Source organism: Ranitomeya imitator, chromosome 7 (assembly GCF_032444005.1).
Source record: "Ranitomeya imitator isolate aRanImi1 chromosome 7, aRanImi1.pri, whole genome shotgun sequence".
NCBI lineage: Eukaryota > Metazoa > Chordata > Amphibia > Anura > Dendrobatidae > Ranitomeya > Ranitomeya imitator.
The window spans coordinates 20,183,157-20,202,623 of record NC_091288.1 but is presented as its reverse complement, the minus strand read 5'-3'; the positions used below and the strand labels follow the sequence as shown (position 1 = coordinate 20,202,623).

The 19,467-nt window shown below is 40.2% G+C and overlaps 1 protein-coding gene across 1 annotated transcript in view; it reads left to right on the top strand.

Moving 5' to 3' along the window:
- The window catches only part of LRP1B (LDL receptor related protein 1B), a 1,659,362-nt gene that overhangs the window by 1,607,669 nt on the left and 32,226 nt on the right, over positions 1–19,467 (top strand). Inside the window, exon 86 of the mRNA XM_069732880.1 lies at positions 5,806–5,910. Within this exon, the coding sequence (XP_069588981.1) occupies positions 5,806–5,910 (105 nt within the window). The remainder of the gene's footprint in view (positions 1–5,805; positions 5,911–19,467) is intronic.

Genomic DNA, 19,467 nt, shown 5'->3' with positions numbered 1-19,467 from the left:
GTCGATCACATGGGTCCTATGGGGGTCTAATTTGTCTGTTATTTTAGCTTTACTTGCTTAGATGCAACGGGATGAACTGCAATATTACTTAGAACACAAGTGTGCTATTGTTTCTGGAAAAGCAGAAGTATACTTCTAGTTGACCCCTTTATGGATCCAGATTTTTGTCTTCTTCCAGGTTATAATTCAAGATGTGTCATATCTTTGAAATTTTTATTAGCTGAACATATCCTGAAAAAAGTGATGCAAAATGACCAGTTTTAAAAAGAAAAATATAATTTTGTAATACTCTGCGGGGAGATATTTGTTATGTGTCTATTGGTGGCCTCTAGTGATGAGCGAGTGTACTCGTTGGTTGGATTCTCCCGAGCACGCTCGGGTGGTCTCTGAGTATTTGTGAGTGCTCAGAGATTTAGTTTTTGTCGCCCATAGCTGCATGATTTACCGCTGCTAGACAGCTTGAATACATGTGGGGATTCCCGATCAATCAGACAACCCCCACATGTACTCAGGCTGGCTAGCAGCTGTAAATCATGCAGCTGCATCGACAAAACTAAATCTCCGAGCAGTCATAAATACTCCGAGACCACCCGAGCTTGCTTGGGAAAACCCGAGCAACGAGTATACTCGCTCAAAACTAGTGGCCACTAGTGATGAGCGAGTGTGCTCATTACTCGAGATTTTTGAGCATGCTCGGGTATTCTCTAAGTATTTTGGGTGTGCTCGTAGATTATATATTAGTCCCCCCAGCTGCATGATTTGCAACTGCTAGACAACCTGAACACATTCCTGTTTGTTAAGGAATCCCACATGCATTCAGGCTGTCTAGCAGCCGCAAATCATGAGGCTGCGGTGACACAAACATAATCTACGAGCACGCCCAAGATAATCGGAGAACACCCGAACATGCTCAGAAAACCTGAGTAACGAGTATACTCGCTCATCACTAGTGGCCACCGCTGGTTTTGTTGTGTTTTGAACCATGATGAGACTTTTGCTGTCATGTTCTGATATTTAAAAAAAAAATGTATAGTCAGAAATTGGAATTCTTAGTAAATAATCAGGAAGGCAAAGGTGGTTATATAGTTACATATCTGAAAGCATTGCAAGCTTCCAATCATAAACCCTATAATGGATAATTAAATGATGCAGAAAAAAATCAATATTTAGCAACCAATAACGATGGCCATGGAATGTCATCAATTTTTTACAGCTTGATGAAAATGCTCTTTGAAATGAATTTCTATATCACCCATGAAGATGTAGCACTGGGTGGGTGCCAAATACTCTGCTAAATAATTGTATCAATTTTACTGAAAATTGTGTCTTCAGAGAGGAAGAGGACTATACCGCTAGTGCCACCTATTGGAAGTAGCAATCCTAACAGTCAAGGTTAATCCGTTAATAAGCCTTGTTACATGACTTAGTAAAAAAGCCAAAACCAGAATCAATTTGCAGACACTGTGTTTCAGGGTACTGCCCCTCGTCAGTGCAAAGTGTGAGATCTGGTTTGGCTGAGTAAGAGGCAACTGACTGGGATCTAGGAAGTAAAGTTTATCCTTGCAGAGAGTGACATGTTACGCCTGACATTCCAAGATGAGGAGACTTAAAACCGTGCAATGCTCCTCTAGGAAATTTGCAAATTGTTTCTTCAGAGAGGAAGAGGACTAGAACTCTAGCACCAGCTATAAGAAGTAGCAATCCGGGAAGTCAATGTTGATGATTATATCAGCCATCATGTGCGGGTAAAGATGCAGGATCGGGGTGTGAGCATGCATTAAAGGCAGGGAAACGACAATTGAGGTATATGTACATTGCATGTCGTGAAGGGGCTAACTAAAGATAACCATTAACATGCAAAAATTATTTTCCATATCAAAGGTGTCTATTGCCTTTACGTCTTTCTTTGTCAAGCTTCCCTTAAAGGTGACTGCAGGCATTGCATCCAGACTTGTATGGTTTCTTGGTTGTGTGACATTTGGTATGCTGAATCCAACCTCTACATATAAATAGCAGAGTTTTCTCACTATTCAGACTTAAAAAAATAAAACATAAAATTCTGTTTCTAGTCCGCCATTTACTTTTAAACAGTAGGGAAAAACTTTTTCTTATATAATTTCTATGTCAGACTAAGCTATTAAAATGGATTTCCAGCACAGCAAAAATATAAATAGAGAATCTTTTGCATAAATCGCTTAATGAGGTTTCTGATGAATTGCTAATTCTGTCTAATTCCTGCATTAGAAAAATAATACTGAAAACTTAATACAAAAAAGAAGGATGACTATTGTGGAATAATCTGCCGGATGAAAGGGTGCATTGAATATATTGAGTGAGAAATAAGTCAGTTTTTCTATTTTTATTCAGAGGAAATAATAAAGTTGACATTTAGATTTGACTAAAAGGTATCAAGGTTTTCAGAAAATGGCAAATTGCTACATCCATTACTTTTTTTCTTTTATATACGTTCAGTTGACAACTTAATGTATTTTCAAATGATCAATAAACATTCATTTAAGCCTCTGTTCACCGACTCTACTTTCCGGTAGCTTTTTACTCTCCGGTTGCCACCTGCTTGGTGTATTCTTCAGAATACGTGCTGAATCTCATCCAGTCTGGATATTGGATAGTGTGTTGTTTTGGATCAACAGTCGTTATGAAGGCACCCCTAACCTTTCACGCAAATGAATCAATATAAATTCGGTTCATGTGTATTATGACTATGACAGTTGGTAAGGGAATCATGAAAATTATGGCCACTTTCTGTATGTCCACAATATAGCACATAAGGATGGCTCATGGGTAGTGTTAAGCAATTTTTTTTAAAATTTGATTCCGATCATGATCGGCGCCGAACATTGTTTTTGCAATATTTGCCGAACGTCATTGGAATTAATGGGAGTAGAAATGAACGAATATGTTAGGAACCGATCATCAAACATAAATTCATATTCGGCTACCAATTCCAAACATAATGTATTTGCTCAACTCAGTCATGGGGATAACTTGGGTTGCCAATACGATTCTACGGGTCTCAAAGCAAACTCATTGACTTCTTCTTGGGTGGATACTTGTTTGTTTGGACTAGTAGGGACAACATGTTCTTTGTAGACCATTTCTGTTGAAAGAGCTGAGCTTCTTGGTAGGACATATCCCAAGATTATTGGCTCAAGATCTCCAGATTTGAAAGAACACATGAATTCAGGATAGTCCATGAGGTGAAGAAAAAAAGTCAAGTCATGCTAGCCCAACATATTGTGTATGGTGGCGTAGCCTAGCATAAAGTGGAGGCTAGACAGATGTGTTCTTGCTTACCTTTTCTCTTGGCTCAACATATCCGGAGATGAATAGTGCAAGATGAGTATCTTTTTAAAAAAAAACACTAAGTTTCAATATACTCTGCCAGGAGGTGTCTATACTATATACTGCCACCCATTGGTTGTGTTATGAACTGCAGTAGCAAGAGTTTTGAGATCATATCAAGATGCTATCTTGAATTTGGCTTGCTAAGAACTAAAGTCAGTGAAATCCATGGAAAGTAAAGGATGATTCATCAGTATCCTTATATAGCATAATCAGTGGAACACAGCACCTCATGGGAAAAGCAGTGTGAACATTTGTTAGGGCTAGCGGAATGCACCAAATAATTAAATTGGTATAATAAGGTGGGTTCGCAGCCCGGGGTCCACCGTGCAGAGATGGAACCTGCTGCTATGTAATGACGGACTATATGGCGGTACAATGAGGATACACACATGGGTTAACTTCACCTTGTGTGAAGGAAGCGATCCCTGTTAAGTCACAGGGTCGCGGTACTGCACAGAGAGCGCAAACAAGGAGTCACAGACCTCTACCCCAGGACACAGGATTAGAGTTAGTGTAGATCTCTTGCGATCAACACTACAATTGGGGTATCAGAGGTAACTAATATGCCCAGAAGTGCATGCTGTGCCACACTAGCGGACGCCACTAACCACCCAGACTTGGGTAAAGTAAGCACTCTAATAGCGCACGTCACAGCAGTTAGACGCTGTTTCGTGTGTTAAAGCTTTGAGTTTAGCCGGGCGCTAGATTGCCGCCATACAGCTTACGCGAACAGTCATACACAAGGGATGGCTTTTTTAAGGAACGACTTGCACTCATCAACACACACACGATAACAATTGTATACTAGCGCATGGCCGTGCAGCCATGCAAACCTTTTATGGCTGCAGCAAGGACAAGACCTTCCGAGAAGGACCAATGGGAGTCTGCCACAGAAGAACACCTTTAGGACCTTCCTAGAGGACCAATGGGATTAGCTGCAGTATCTAAGCATGTGACCCCCAACCTCCAATGGAAGGTCATCCCGTGGGCATGCTCAGAAAGGGAGAATCTGGACTTAGTCCCAGAAAGACCTGCTCGCTGCTGAACATTGCTGGCTACAAGAACAGAGCCTGGAAGGGCAGTAGTAACCAGTCATCCAGTATTAGCCTGAGCTAGACGCTGGGAACGACGTCCCCACTGAGCAGCCTCCTCTGCGGCTGGAGAAGAATGGGAGACTGCAGCGGAGATGGTTCGAGATTCCCCCTGTGCAGAGGCGGGAACTCGACACCCAACAACATTATCCATATAAAGAGCGCACGTCTCAGCCAAGGAGTCCTTCTTGGTATGTAGTCCAATGTATAGAGATATAAAAGTCAGCGCCTCACATGTTGGTGAAATAGATCACTGTTTATTCTGCCTTCTGTGGCGACGTTTCGATCCCAAAGATCTTTTTCAAGCACTTGAAAAAGATTTTTGGGATCGAAACGTCGCCACAGAAGGCAGAATAAACTGTGATCTATTTCACCAACATGTGAGGCGTCATCTGTATCCTTAGGCAATGATCAGAAATCCCATCTATAAGTAGTGAAAAAATTCTACATGAAAAAATAAGTGCACTGCAGATTTTCAAACCAACAGCGTGCCATTATCTAGTGAAATGCCACCAATTTTCACTTCCGTGCATAGGGTGAAATACATCGAAAATCAACAGCAAAAATCCAGATTTTGCCGCAGATCTCACCAAAGTTTCATCGCAAATAATATTATTCTTCGCCCTACTCGTACACCAACCATGGGGCTTGGACTTTATAAACTGCTCATAAACCTAATTTTTGAGTCTATAGAAAAGCTTTTGGTTGTGTTGATAAATGCAGGGCAGCCGGATTTACTGAAATCTTTGCTATTTGTATCTATCCAAATGTGGGAAAATCTCTTGCGTCAGTAAATGTGATACTGGCGGATGTCTTGATTGACATGGGTTTGCAGTAATTTGTAATGTTTGTAATCCCCTGTAAATAGACTGGGGATATTTTTGACACATTGACAGAAACAACAGCCTCAACTTGGTATGTTTAGGCAGAATGGGGAAGATGAAATCTCCAAATTATTATTTTTTCTTCCTTTCGCGTGTTAGCGGTTTGGTCGTCTGCTGTATGCATACAAAGTAGAACGGGTCCGCGAAATGTGACGGTTGGCCTCCAGAGGATCCATGCTGGATGTTTGCATGGCATAAGTAAATGTTAGCATTGCCTTGTTTATCTGAACTAACGGTTTGCAAATATAATAGCCTAAGAGGAAAAAAAAATACGCTTGCTGTCATGCTGTTTAAAAAATGATCGCCCAGGGCTGACCTGTCATAGAGATAGTGTTTTCACGTTCAGCTGATATTTCTTTTTCTTTCTTTTTTTTTTACAGATTAGATGACAAGTATACATTGAGAAGCTTAGAAATTAAAGGAATAATTAAATCAAGTTTTTTTTTCTTTATTTTTTTCCTTAGCTGCAGTAATGGAAAGATCGCCCCCAGCTGTCAGTTATGTGACGGATACTGTTATAATGGGGGCACATGTCGACTGGACCCTGAGACGAACATACCGGTCTGTGTGTGAGTATCGCTTGTGACAATGTTTCTCCTGACAATATACTGACTGCCAATGATGTTAAAATAACAGAGGCGCACAGTAATGAATCTCTCTTCACCTTCTTCTCCGTAACTTGTAAATGATAACACCGAATATTATCTTCGAGCAGCATCCAATTAGGCTGGAATAAAGATTTTAAAAAATTTCAATCAACCATTATTTTAAATATTGTTCTAAGGCAGAAGAAAACTAAAAACAAAACATAAACCTAACACGTAAAAAGAAATATATTTCCTATTAAATAATCTTTTGCTCCAGTTCTGATCTTCCGATGGTTCGTAGCAGATCTCTGCTTCAGTTCCACCAGCATAAACAAGCTATAATGGTACGTAACGAATGCAGGCAGTCAGTGATCTGCAGAGTTAATGCAAGTTAATACTGCAATTGACCACTGATGCTGGTGATTGGCTGTAGAGATAAGCGAATCGATCCTCGGAGGCGGTACCGTTTCTCTCGGCAGCACTAATTCTGTATAGACAGGATGATGTGCTACCTGGATTGCTGATCTCCTTGAGATGAGCTAGCATTTTGCTCATTCGTTGAGTTCTCTGAAGCCTAGTTGCTTCGAAATATTATTATGAAATGATAACACTGGGGAACAATTTGAAAAAAAATTTCTGTTGAGTTAGGTTTTTGAGCTGATTTATACTAAAATTGGCATGCTGATTCCAAAAATGTAGTCAGTTTTTTTCTAGCACGTCAAGTTTTTCCTCCACAACTTACCTGCCAGAGAAGCACAATTGCACTGATATCTGTAATAAGACTTGTTATCTGATTACAATTCGACTCATATAGAGCTACGTGGCAACTTGTAAGAGTAGTCACTAGGGTTGAGCGACCTTTACTATTATAGGTACGGGTCGGGTTACACGAAACCCGACTTTTTCAAAATTCGGGTCGAGTGAAATCGGCCGATCCTATAAAAAAGTCGGGGTCGGCCGAAACTCGAAACCCAATGCAGTGCATTGGGTTTCCAATGGTTCCCAGGGTCTGAAGGAGCGGAAACTCTCCTTCAGGCCCTGGGATCCATATTTAAGTGTAAAATAAAGAATTAAAATAAAAAATATCGCTATACTTACCCTCTGACGCGCCCTGGTACTAAGCGGGAACCTTCCTTCCTTCGAATCAGCGCTTCCAGGACCTTGCGGTGACGTCGCGGCTTGTGATTGGTCGCGTGGCCACCCATGTGACCGCTCGCGCGACCAATCACAAGCCGCGACGTCACCACGACGTCACGCAAGGTCCTTCAAGCGCTGATTCTTAGGAAGGAAGGCTGCCGGAAAGAAGCAGGGCACGTCCGAGGGACCTAATAGGAATATACTCACCCTCGGACGCGCCCTGCTTCTTTCGCGGCTTGTGATTGGTCGCGCGAGCGGTCACATGGGCGGCCGCGCGACCAATCACAAGCCGCGACGTCACCGCGACGTCACCGCAAGGTCCTGGAAGCGCTGATTCGAAGGAAGGAAGGTTCCCGGTTAGTACCAGGGCGCGTCAGAGGGTAAGTATAGCGATATTTTTTATTTTAATTCTTTGTTTTACATTAAATATGGATTCCGATACCGATTTCCGATATTGCAAACATATCGGAAATCGGGATCGGAATTCCGATACCACATTCAGAAGATCGCCGACCTCATGGCCGACCCCACACAGGGGTCGGGTCGGGTTTCATGAAACCCGACTTTGCCAAAAGTCGGCGACTTCTGAAAGTGGCCGACCCGTTTCGCTCAACCCTAGTAGTCACAACTGAGACAGTGTGGTGAGAGGTGTGTGCAGCTCCCAATACGTCATAATTATCAATATCTTTACCCAAAAAATTTATCATAGTAGGAATAAATAGGATTTGTGATAGCTTTTCTCTTTACATTGGGCGCTTAGTTGTAATTTATTTATTTTTTGTGATTTTTTTCTTTGCTAGTTTTCAAAGCTTGTAACTTTCCACCTCAGTGTTTTATTTACATATGTACATATTTCCTTTGCTTCAGATCATGTCTGCTCCTTCTTCCTCTCGTCGTAAATGCCTATTTGTACTATTTAAAAAAAAACAAAACACTTTTTAGGTAAAGTAGTTTACATATTTTTGAGAAGACAAAAATCCTATAGTTCAAAAACTTGACGTGATAGAGAAAAAATGATCATCATTCAGCATCCAAAAATTAGTTAAGAACAGTTGTCTGACCTAACTCCTAAAAAATTGTGTTACCCAGTGTAATCTTTTGGTGTAAGTGCACCTTTGGTTTGATTTAAGGACATCCAATGTTGACATTCTATCAATGTGAGATCGGTGGGAATAACAGGTTCCAGTACTCCACCAATCAGCTGTTATAAGCTTCAGGGTAGACTGAATGTAAAGATTAAACAGAGCTAAGCAGCACAGCTTTGTTCAATGTGTATGGGCGGTAACTAAGAACTGCAGCTTGGCTCCTATTCAAGAGAGCCACTGGAGATAGTATTAGCTGATCGATAAGGGTGCGGCATCTCAGACCCCGACCGACCTCATACCAATGAACTATCCTAGCGATTGTTTTTTTGAATATTTAAAATTCCTAAAAAATCTAAATATTTCATAACATTTATTAGTGCAACGTAAGGTTGATTAAGGCCAAGGCTGACTCTAATTAGAGCAAAGCCAGAAACAGTTCGGCCTTAGTCCACAAGTCTGCAGTGAATCTATTTGACTACCGATTTTACGAATCCTCACACAGCAAGCACAGCACACTATGAGGTTTTCCCGGTGCCGGGTGCTGCGGTCATTTGCACACTTCCAGCCACATTCCGGCTAGACATTGAGTGAGGCAGCACACATCTAGTCGTTATGTGACCATATGAATGCAAATTGAATATGTGCGGTCTGGCACCGGAAAAAAACTCATAACGTGATGTGCACATGGTGTGCAGTAACATACTGTCACTGCAGACTTCAAGCCTAAGAGTGGCAAACCCTTTTAAAGAGTCTTAGTGAGACTTCCAGTGTTTACTTTCTAACTTTTATGTACATTTTATCTAGTTGAATGTGTTTTGTAGTCAACATACCCTTTTAAATCTACTAAGTACCGATAATGGATTTAGATTGAAGGGTTGTCTCCAAAATCACAAGTCCACCTGTATCCAAAAGATAGGGGTTAATTTGATGATCGCTGGGGTTCTGACCATTGGGACCCCCAGTGATTCATGAGATTGCAGCTTTGGATTCCTGAGAATAAGGTTCTGCAGCTCCATCTTGAATGGAGCAGAGGTGCGAATGGTCAACCTCTACTCCATTCATTGTTTTCCGCAGTGCTGGATAAAGTCAAGTGCAGTACTCACATATTTCTATCAATCCCATTAATCATAAATAAAAAGAAGGGTGAAGTCAATTTTATTAATATTTCAGAAAACATGTATTTTCAAAAGGATATCAATATATCTTAGTGTAATTTTCTCGAGAGCCTTATGTAATCCAAAATATTGTATAGTAGTAGCTTAGGTTTTTAAAAGAATTTAAGTTAGAATTTTAGGTAATTTGGATTTTTACAAAAAGAGATCACATTCTATCTCCTGCAATGAAGGTTAAAGCGTCCTATAAAACAAAACGTATTCCCATTTTCAGTTTTCTCCGAGATCAGAGGTAAGGAACACTGTATCCATTAAGTAGTTTTTTTTTAAAGGGGTGCTGAAGTTCACCTTTGAAGAAGGAAGAAAAAGTAAGGTCACAAGGTTAATTGCCTTTTTCCCATTTAGTCTCCTTCCCAGTAAGGCTAGCAAGGTGAAAGGATGTTAACTATGTTACATCTATACTTATCCCATTAAATACATCACCATCGACCAACGGCTTCTCGCTCATTGCAGTCAGAAGAGCAACGGAGAAATAAAAAGTCATAGGTATAAAAAAAATGTCTAAACAAAAGCCGGAGCAAAGACATTTGAAAGGTGTTGAGTAAATTTATTACTGTTGGCAGCTGATATTTAATCTTTCTGTTGTTTTTCCATTTGCTGTATTCTTTCAGACTTTTGTGAAATGTGCCCTAGAATATAGACGCGGAGGAAACAATAATTATGTAACTCCGACTAAAACAATTAATACAAATACAAACTGCAATATAAAGAAAATGGAAATAATTGCATATTGTGATTATGTGAAAACATGACGCCGTGTAACATTGTGTTGTTTATTCCTTCATGTTCAAGTTTAATAGCTTTGCTGCAAAATTATTTTATTTTATTTTCTAAACATGTTAGTTAACTAATAACTACTCCACGGAAGGCTGCTATTTTTTGGTCTGAGCATGAAAGCAAAGCAAATCCATCTGCAAGGATGTAACAATCAATTCCCTAGGAAAAAATGACTTTTCTATTAGTCACACCAGTAGAAAATTTGGGCAAAATACGGTCTAAATATGGGCACAGAATGTGATTATCGAAAGTTTTTTTTAATCTGTATATTATAACTTCCAAGAGATATATTTTTCTGATCAACTGCAAAAATGTAAGCCCCAATGTCGGACTGGGGTGCCAAGGGTCCATCAGTAACCACCTCCATGGTCCCACTTTTCAACTGAATGCAAATGTGACATTATCTTCAATCTCAAATTTATATAACAATTAATTAATTAGTTAATATAACAATTAACTGGGTAGATTGCTAAATGAATAAGATACCGCCATTGTCTGTACATAGTGATTCAATTATATTGTGCCAAGTACTGCTCGTATTAGAGGGTGGTTGCACACTCTTGCACAGGGACCCACCGGAGGATTCTCCAGTTCTCCTTTGGGCCAGTCCAAGTCTACCTGATTGGCGTTCTGCTTGCCAGTCTTAATGAAAGACCAAATGCCCCCAAGCCGCCTACTTGTATTTATTGCTGTCTTTATACCTTTCCTGACAAACCATTTATAGGCTTCATCGTCGCTCTGTGAATGTCCAGGATGGTAGCCATGACGCAAAGCTTAGCCAGCCATAAGTGTAAACTCTGCAAATCTGGTGGCTAGCAATGTCCTACATCACACATGGAATACGCCGAAGAAGCCGAGTGCATACACCTGAGTTACTGCATATTGCCAGGGAGGCAGAGTTTTACGAAAAGCCAGAAGTGACAGCGCTCTTGCAAATTGTGTTACTCACATCTACAGGGACATAATAACATAGGACAATTAGTCTGGGGAGAACAATACCACCATGACTAGTCACCCACTATTTAGTATATTGCAACCGCAGTTATAAAACAGTTTTTCAGCATATCCTTTAATCAATAAGACTATAAAAAGAACAGTTAGGAAGGGTATAAACATCATCCAGTCAATGTTGTGTGATATTTTTTATCTTATGTGGTCACCCGGTGGACAGAGTCTGATGCAGGAAGGACAGTGCAGGTCCGGGAGATAAGTACTTAGAATATTTATTTTATGTTACATCCTGGGGGTATTAAAAAGATGTTATCCAGCAGTGCACAACCACTTTAAGTTTCCATAGTATTCATTTTTAATGACCCATATTAGAGCTTCAAATTGTAGACGCAAAAGTTCCTAGTGAATTGGTTGAGTCCAAAAAATGGTGGCCGCCCAGTATGGGCTCTGGAGTAAACTATGCATTGACTGTTTGGGGAGAGCGGATCTGTTGTTGAACAATTTAGCTCACAACTTTTTGATGTTCCATCCATTGTCAATGAGAAACATTAGGATACTGGAGAGACTGGCAGACTATTCATTGGAGTTGTGTCTTACTGAAATTCTACAGATGCTCTATGGGGTTTAAAAGTCAGCGCTGTGACCAGAAAATGAACCCTTGTGATTACTACTGTCAGAATGAGGGAATTTGCACTATAACAGCTTTTAATGAACCGAAATGCAAGTAGGTTTAACCTTCCACTTAACGCTGTTCTTTGTTTTGACACCGTTTCTGTTCATCATTTGGAACTTTCTTTACACCATGAACAATAACCTGACATGTCTCATATTTTTTATTTTAACATGGAAGACAACTCGCGCAATGTTCTGTGCTATTTTTTTTTTTAAAGAAAAGTTTTACTTTTGTTGATTTTAATTGTTTAATTTGTGGCCCTAAGTTCATTTGTGATGTTCTCATATGAATGTTATATTATATTGTCAACTTTAGATGTTGTTAATTGGAAAAAAATGTTGTGTGTAGGATTATCTTACTGGTTTCAAGAAAATGCTTCAAAGATGAGCTAAAGGACAATTCCACTCGCAATTGATATTTTTGCCAGTAGAAGCGAGGGTTTTTCCCAATTATTTTTTTCTTCTAAGTATAAATTATACCTTTTTATACCGTGGGAGGAGATTTTTTCCTTGTGCTCATTGGACTTGGGTATGGAAAGCGACAACAGTTTTGAGCACAGTTCTGGCTTAGAGAAGTCGACTTTTTCTCTGCCTGTATTGAATGATCAATTTTAAGTGGTTATCCCAAAAAAGAGATCTATCAATTATTTAAAGGATAAGTGAGAAATGTCAGACTTCTGGCACTCCAAAATTCCTCCTCACTGCATTAGGGCAGGTGCAGATGACCATATTTTCGGTCCAAGTGCATTCCGACAAAACACCAGATCGCACCTGGACCAATGTTAGTTTATGGGGCCATGCATACGTCAGGTCTTTTTTTTGGACCAAGCCTGTCCAAGGAAAAAATCATTGCATGCCCGAGTTTGATCTAATATTTGATTGCACTCGGTCATTCAAGTCCACGATTGTGTGGAAATCATCGGACTGCACTCGGATGATATCCACGGACTGACACAATGGAGAAGATGAAGAAATGTTTTTCTCCATCTTCTCCTCATCCAAAGACATTCAGTCGCACTATACTATCAGAGTTTGATCAGAGCATGGTTTGCATAATGGACTTGATTCTCTCGAGAGACGAGAGAATACACGGTCGTCTGCAGCTAGTTTAACTGACGTGACATTTGACAAATTGATATTAGACAATCCAAAGTGGCATTGATTAGTGGGTAATTTGTATCAACAATATTGTCAGGATCTGTGTTGTATTGGACACAATGCCTATGGCCATCATCACTATATGACACACAGCTGGGGGTCGTAAGCTACATATCACTCCAAAGCCACTTGTTGAGGACCCCTAATGTACGTGAAAAAATAATGGCAGAAATATCCTTACCTGATTGGAATTGTCCCGATAGCCAAGCTGAGGGGACAGGGATTTCAGAATGTGACATGGATATTCCTCACCATCATCTGCTAAACTGCATGATATTTTATTCTGCTTGTAATGTGTATGTGACTCCAAGGGATGGTTTCTAAAAGAACAGGAATGGGTCAAATTGATTTAGTTTTCCCTTAAGACTTGGGTCCAGTTTATTCTTGAAAACATCTTGCAATTACATTTGAGATAAAAAGAAAAATGGAAAGTTGTGTTAAATTGTATGCAAATTTGTATAATATTTTTTAGTTTTTGAATGCAGCCTGCTGCTTTTGAAACCATTCCTGCCACTTTATTAATTGACCTTTATTTGTTCATAATCTTGTGCTTAGCAGTGATCTTCAACCAGTCATCCTTGACAGGCTGTCTTGTTACCAAGTAACTCTTTTTTTCCTTTAAAGGGTTCTTCTCAACTGATATCTTCGGGAATGTGCTGCTTTTCAGACTCCCAATTTCATGTTGCAGGGTGGTGGCGGGGCAGGTTCTCCTCCTTGAGTGACAGGCGTTGTTGGCTTGAATTGTGCATGCTTTCAATGTTGATATATGAGGCACCGTTCCCTCTGCAGCACAGGATGTGCAGTTGTGCTAGAGAGAGAGAGATGCATTAAGGAGCTAACAGCATGCTCCAGGGATCCCAGATGGCCTCAATGCAGTGCTTACAGATTATATACCACAGAGATTGTAAGCACTGACCTTTTTTTGGCCACTGCCTCTAAGCTACAGTCCCATAGTAGTGAACTGTGAAGAATTAAACCCAAAAGGAGACTCAGCAAGACAAGTAAATGGATAGAAAAAGCAAGCGAATTGTAGACTTGCTTATTTTCACACTTTCTACTTGGCTACAATAATGTTACAGGATGTTAATAGTCCTTAAATGTTTGTTTCCAGAATGATTACAAAATTGGAAGAGAGTAGGAATTTTAAGAAATAAAGAAATAGAGATTACTTGCTGCTTAATGTTCCCTGCTCAAATGCGGCCACTCCATTGGTCTCTGCCGGAATATAAAGAGTGATGACACCCTGTCTATAAGTGGCTGCTGGCACCACTAATTGACCGTAGTGTCAGTTGACCGATGTGATGGATATTACATTTTTTCTTCTGGTTGACTGACAACTAAGTCTTATTGATCACCTGACTCAGCAGCCAGTCAATGGTCTAAGAATTGATGGAAAGGACAATATCACTTGTCAATTATTAGGTTCTGTAGAAGGACGTAGATCTGGGTATTTATTATGATGGAATATAGGCTGAACTGGATGGACAAATGTCTTTTTTCGGCCTTACTAACTATGTTACTATGTTATGTTACTTCTGGTCTGGTGGAGAGACCAGTGCCGAAGTGTTGGAGTGGCAGTGCATTGGAGTGGTAAGAAACATTATTTTTTACCTTCACGCTTCCAATTTTGGGAAAATCCTTTATTTATTTTTTTTTAACTGAGTATTTAATAGCATTTAAGCAATTATTATGCATCTTCCGAATACATCTTTCAAGGTTTAGCTTGACTATAAAGAAATCTCTGAAGGCCAACCCTATCCATTCTCAATATCTCCTCTGAGTCAGAACTAGTGAACTCTATAGTCTCCTCTATATACCACTGAATTTTTTTTTGTCAGACTCATACTTAATTAGTGCAATACACAGTATACTATATGCTCCAAGCTCATGGCTCTGCAGTGTACAAGAGGTTTAAGTCAGGAAAGTAATGGGAATGTTCTGTGTTGGAATTGTAGCTCGGAGACGCTTCCCCTGGTGCAGAAAATCATTGTATCTAAATAGATTCAGGGTGCCGAGTTAACAACTCATCCAAAACCTCAGGGCACAAGCTCGTCAATTCTACAGCAATAAATATATTTCAGACGTACTGCTATTTGTTGACCTTGGACCAAAAGACTTTTTTTCTGAATAAAATTCTATAAACAAAATATAAAAGTCGGAGACCACTGTTACTGTTTTAAAATCATGTTTATTACAATTTTTTATCTTTTCGTTAAAGTCCAGATTTCATTTTTCATTTCTAGACAAAGTAAAATATTGTTCACTCAATCACATGCCTAGTTAGCATATCCAACAACAGCTTACCTCCCGTGATTAGTTTTTTATGTGTTCTCTGATTGTTGATCATTTGTTCAAATTATGAATTAGACTTTGCATTCTGTGGTCAAGACCCTTAAATAAAAAAAGAAAGAAAGGGAAGCAATCAGAAATCCAACTAGCAATCTGCAATGAAATGAAAGTCTAAGGAATCATGATGTTTGCCCATAAAGCAATCCATTACTTTGCACAGTTTCTTAGCTGTGTGGCTTTGGTTCCTTGAATGTGTGTGCACCTTTATTAAACAGAACATTCTACTATGTATGTTCCATTTGACATATTAATTCTGGGGTTCAGAGAGACAATATGAATTTTCAGAGCTTGTTTACTTTGAAAGTCTTTCAACAGTGATTATTTCTTATTTTTGATGCAATCTGATTGCAAGTGTTCACATTCCATGGAGTGCCTCCACTGGACACATGAAGCATTACACAGTGCTTGTTCAAATCAATAGGCTGTTGGGTCCTCCAGTGTCAGAGATGCTCTTATAGCTAATTGTTGGGGTTGTTGGATGTCAGTCTCCACAGGTCTGATAGTAATGGCCAATTTTAAGTGTAGTTTATCAATATCAAAACAGTGGATAAAGTATTTATTTATGGACACATCTTTATAAGTTATGTGTTTGGAGTTGATAGGAATATTTTAGGATGGACTTGTAATTTAGGCTTAAAGCACCACTCCAGCAATTTGTTTTTATTTCAGTGTAGAGGTGGTTCAACTAATCTAAGCTCCCTGACCCTAGTATTACACTTACCAGCCGCCATCTTCAGCTCTTCCTGGTGCTGCTCCGGTGCTGTAATGCCATCTTGTGACCCCAACTTTTGACTTACTGAAACTCAAAGGTAACGGTCACACGCTCTCAATGTAAGTCTACAAGAGCCTTGTTCTGGCTTCATTCTGGCCCTCATAGATTTACATTGAGTTGTGACTTACGACTCACCCCAGCAAATACTGGAGTGTTCTGGCAGGTCAAAACATGCAGAAGATAACCGACGCAGCACTGATAACAGATGAAGACAGCGCAGCAATAAATAAAAAAATACTGGAGTGGTGCTGATTAGTGATGAGTGAGTGTACTCGTTGCTCGGGTTTTACCAAGCACGCTCGGGTGACCTCCGAGTATTTATGCCTGCTCGGAGATTTAGTTTTCATCGCGGCAGCTGGATGATTTACAGCTACTATCCAGGCTGAGTACATGTGGGGGTTGCCTGGTTGCTAGGAAATACCCACATGTAATCAAGCAGGCTAGTAGCTGTAAATCATTCAGGTGCCGTGATGAAAACAAAATCTCTGAGCAGGCATAAATACTCGGAGGTCACCCGAGCATGCTCAGGAAAACCCAAGCAACGAGTACACTTGCTCATCACTAGTGCTGATTATTTGTAAGACTGATTCTAGATGAGTATAATATGTGATTGCTGCCCAGGACCCTCAATGATTAGAATTTTATGCTATAACTTACTGATATGCCATCATATTGTACGATGGAAATACTAGTTTGAGCGACTGTGACACTTGTAGGAGTTGTAGATTTGTAACAGCCGGAAAGACACAGGTTGGAGACCACTGCTCTAGAAAATGCATTCCTTATCTTGCAACCTACAGACTAGTTACATCATGGAAATGTAATCTACTGATTTACACAGCTAGGCTTTGCGCAGTTTCATCTCCTTCATCGATAGCTCAATGTTATTTCTTATGTATGCATGAAACACATTTTACTGTGCAGTCTTAAGGAATCATCATGGTTAATCAACGGAGAAGATGTTGCTTGCAAGTGTTTACAAAATCATTTTGTAAAAGAATAGCTTAAAGGGAATATGCACATAAATTAAAAAATAGCTATATACAGCCATGAGAAAAGCAAAGTACATTTTATGTTTTTACAGTATGTATCAGGACATAATAGAAAAAAAGCTTGTCTTTAGAGCAAGTCTTAAAATTAGATAAATACAACCTCAAATGAACAACAACACATGATAAATTACACTGTGTAATTATTATTTTGTCCAAAAACTAAGCCCAAATTCAGAAGCAGTGTTTGAAAAATCGAGCACACCCTTTCTGCTTTCGTAGGTTTTAAGATGGCAAGTAACAGCTTGGTACTACCAATCAAATGCCCGTTATTAATTATTCATTTGTAATGTGACTAACTGAAACCTCCAGACCAGCGAACTGTCCAAACTTCTGCTTTTATACAGTCATGCATCGACTGAATATCATGAAGGAAGGAAATCAGCAATGATCTTAGAGAAGAAATTGTTGCTGTTCCTTTTATATAGGAAGGGTTTTAAGGCCATTTCCAAACAATTTAGAGTCAACCATTCTACTTTAAGTGATTATTAACAAGTGGAAAACATTTCAGACAGTTCTCAATCTTTCCAGAAATGGACAGCCTGGCAAAATCAACCAAAGGTCAGACCATGGCCATGCAAAAAACCCAAGAGCTACAGCTCAGACTCTAAAGGCCTTAGCTTGTGAATTATTTAAGTTCATGACATTACAAATAAAAAAGACTAAAAACGTAGGTTTGTTTGGTAGAGTTGCCAGGATAAAGCACTTCTAAAGTTTGTTCAGTTGCATCAGAATCTGATAGTTTTCCTTATGGCTCTATATTAATAACATGAAAGATCAAGCAGCAAAATTTGATTTGTTGTGGTTGGCAAAGGTGACGATAGGAATTATTGAATGAGTATAGCCGTTATCAATTGGTGATATTTTCCACACCATGATGGATATATCTACTATTATGTCCATTGTACTCCTAAGACCGCTGCTGAAGCCTAGTTATTATATACAGCTGTGCTCCAGGTGCAATCAATTCTTGACTGTCTAAGAATCAATATCAGATTAGCGGAGATCTGACACCCAACATCTCCATGTTCAGCTGATACCTGAATATGAGGTAGACTGAAGGATCCAGAAGCCTACAGCTCTGAACTAGACATTCTCATGTACTGGAGCTCAGATTCCATTGAATTGAATGTCAGCTGACTGTAGTAGGTAAGAGAAAAAAAAACTTTGGAGAAAAAAATCCAGCTCACCGCAGTAGAATCCAATGGCCGTGCACAGAATGAAGTTTTTTTTGTTAGCAGCAAACGAGCATCAAAGAGGAAGAAGTATCCAGCAACAGATCCACTGGTGAAAAATTATTTAAAAACAAAAATCTTTAATAAATAACATGGTTGAAATTATGGTTTAAAACCATTAGTTTAGAAAAAAGGCAAGTAACCCGGGAAACTCATGGCCTTACGCTTTTACGAGTGAGAATTGTTAGGAGTCGAATTTCCTCTGCTGCACAGGGGGAATCTCGATCCGTCTCCGCTGCGGTCTCCCATTCTTCTCCAGCCGCAGTGGAGTCTGCTCAGCAGGGACGTCGATCCCAGCGTCTCGCTCAGTCTGACTCTGTGCAAAGAGTTACTGCTGCTTTTCCTGCTTCTGCCATTGAAGCCAGTGCTGGGCAGCGGCGAGTGGACGTTTCTGGATCTAAGTCCTGCTTTTCTCTGTCTGAGCATGCCCAGGGCAGGATCTCCCGTTGGAGATCGAGGGTCACATGCTCAGGTACTGCAGCACATCCCATTGGTCCTTTTGGCAGGTCCTGAAAGGGCAAAACTTCTGTAGCTGTTTCCTGTGCTGCAGCTATATAAACTGCGCATGACCGCACGGCCATGCGCTAGTATTGTCTTGTAAATATGTGTGTGTGTTGTGAGTGAAAGTCGCTCTTTAAATAACCCTCCCTATTGAATGATTGTTCGCGGAAGGTGTATGTTTGCTATCTAGTGCCCGACTTATCCAACAGCACGTAACACACATTACAGCTACCAATTGCTGTGTCCGCCTGTACGGCGCCGTGCGCTTGCTCTGCGCTTTCCTGACCCAAGCCTGGGTGGTTAGTGGCATCCGTCAGTGCGGCACCACACGCACTCTTGTGCCTTTATATTATTATTTAGTTTCCTTACACACCCAGTTGCGGTGTTGTGCCAGCAAGTGTCTAATCGGATTTCAATCCTAGTTGGGGTTGAATTCGCCGACTTCTTGCTCGCGCTCTATGTGCGGTACCGCGGTCCTGTGACGCAACAGGATCGCTTCCTTCATGCAGGGTGAAGTTAACTCGTGCGTGTATACTTATAGTACCGCCATATAGTCCGTCTTACTAGCAGCAGGGTTTTTACCTGCACGGTGGACCTTGGACTGCGAACGCACCTAGTTCCATTTCATCTTGTACTTGGTGCGTTCCGCCAGTCCTTAACATAATACTAGCGCCAAGGTCT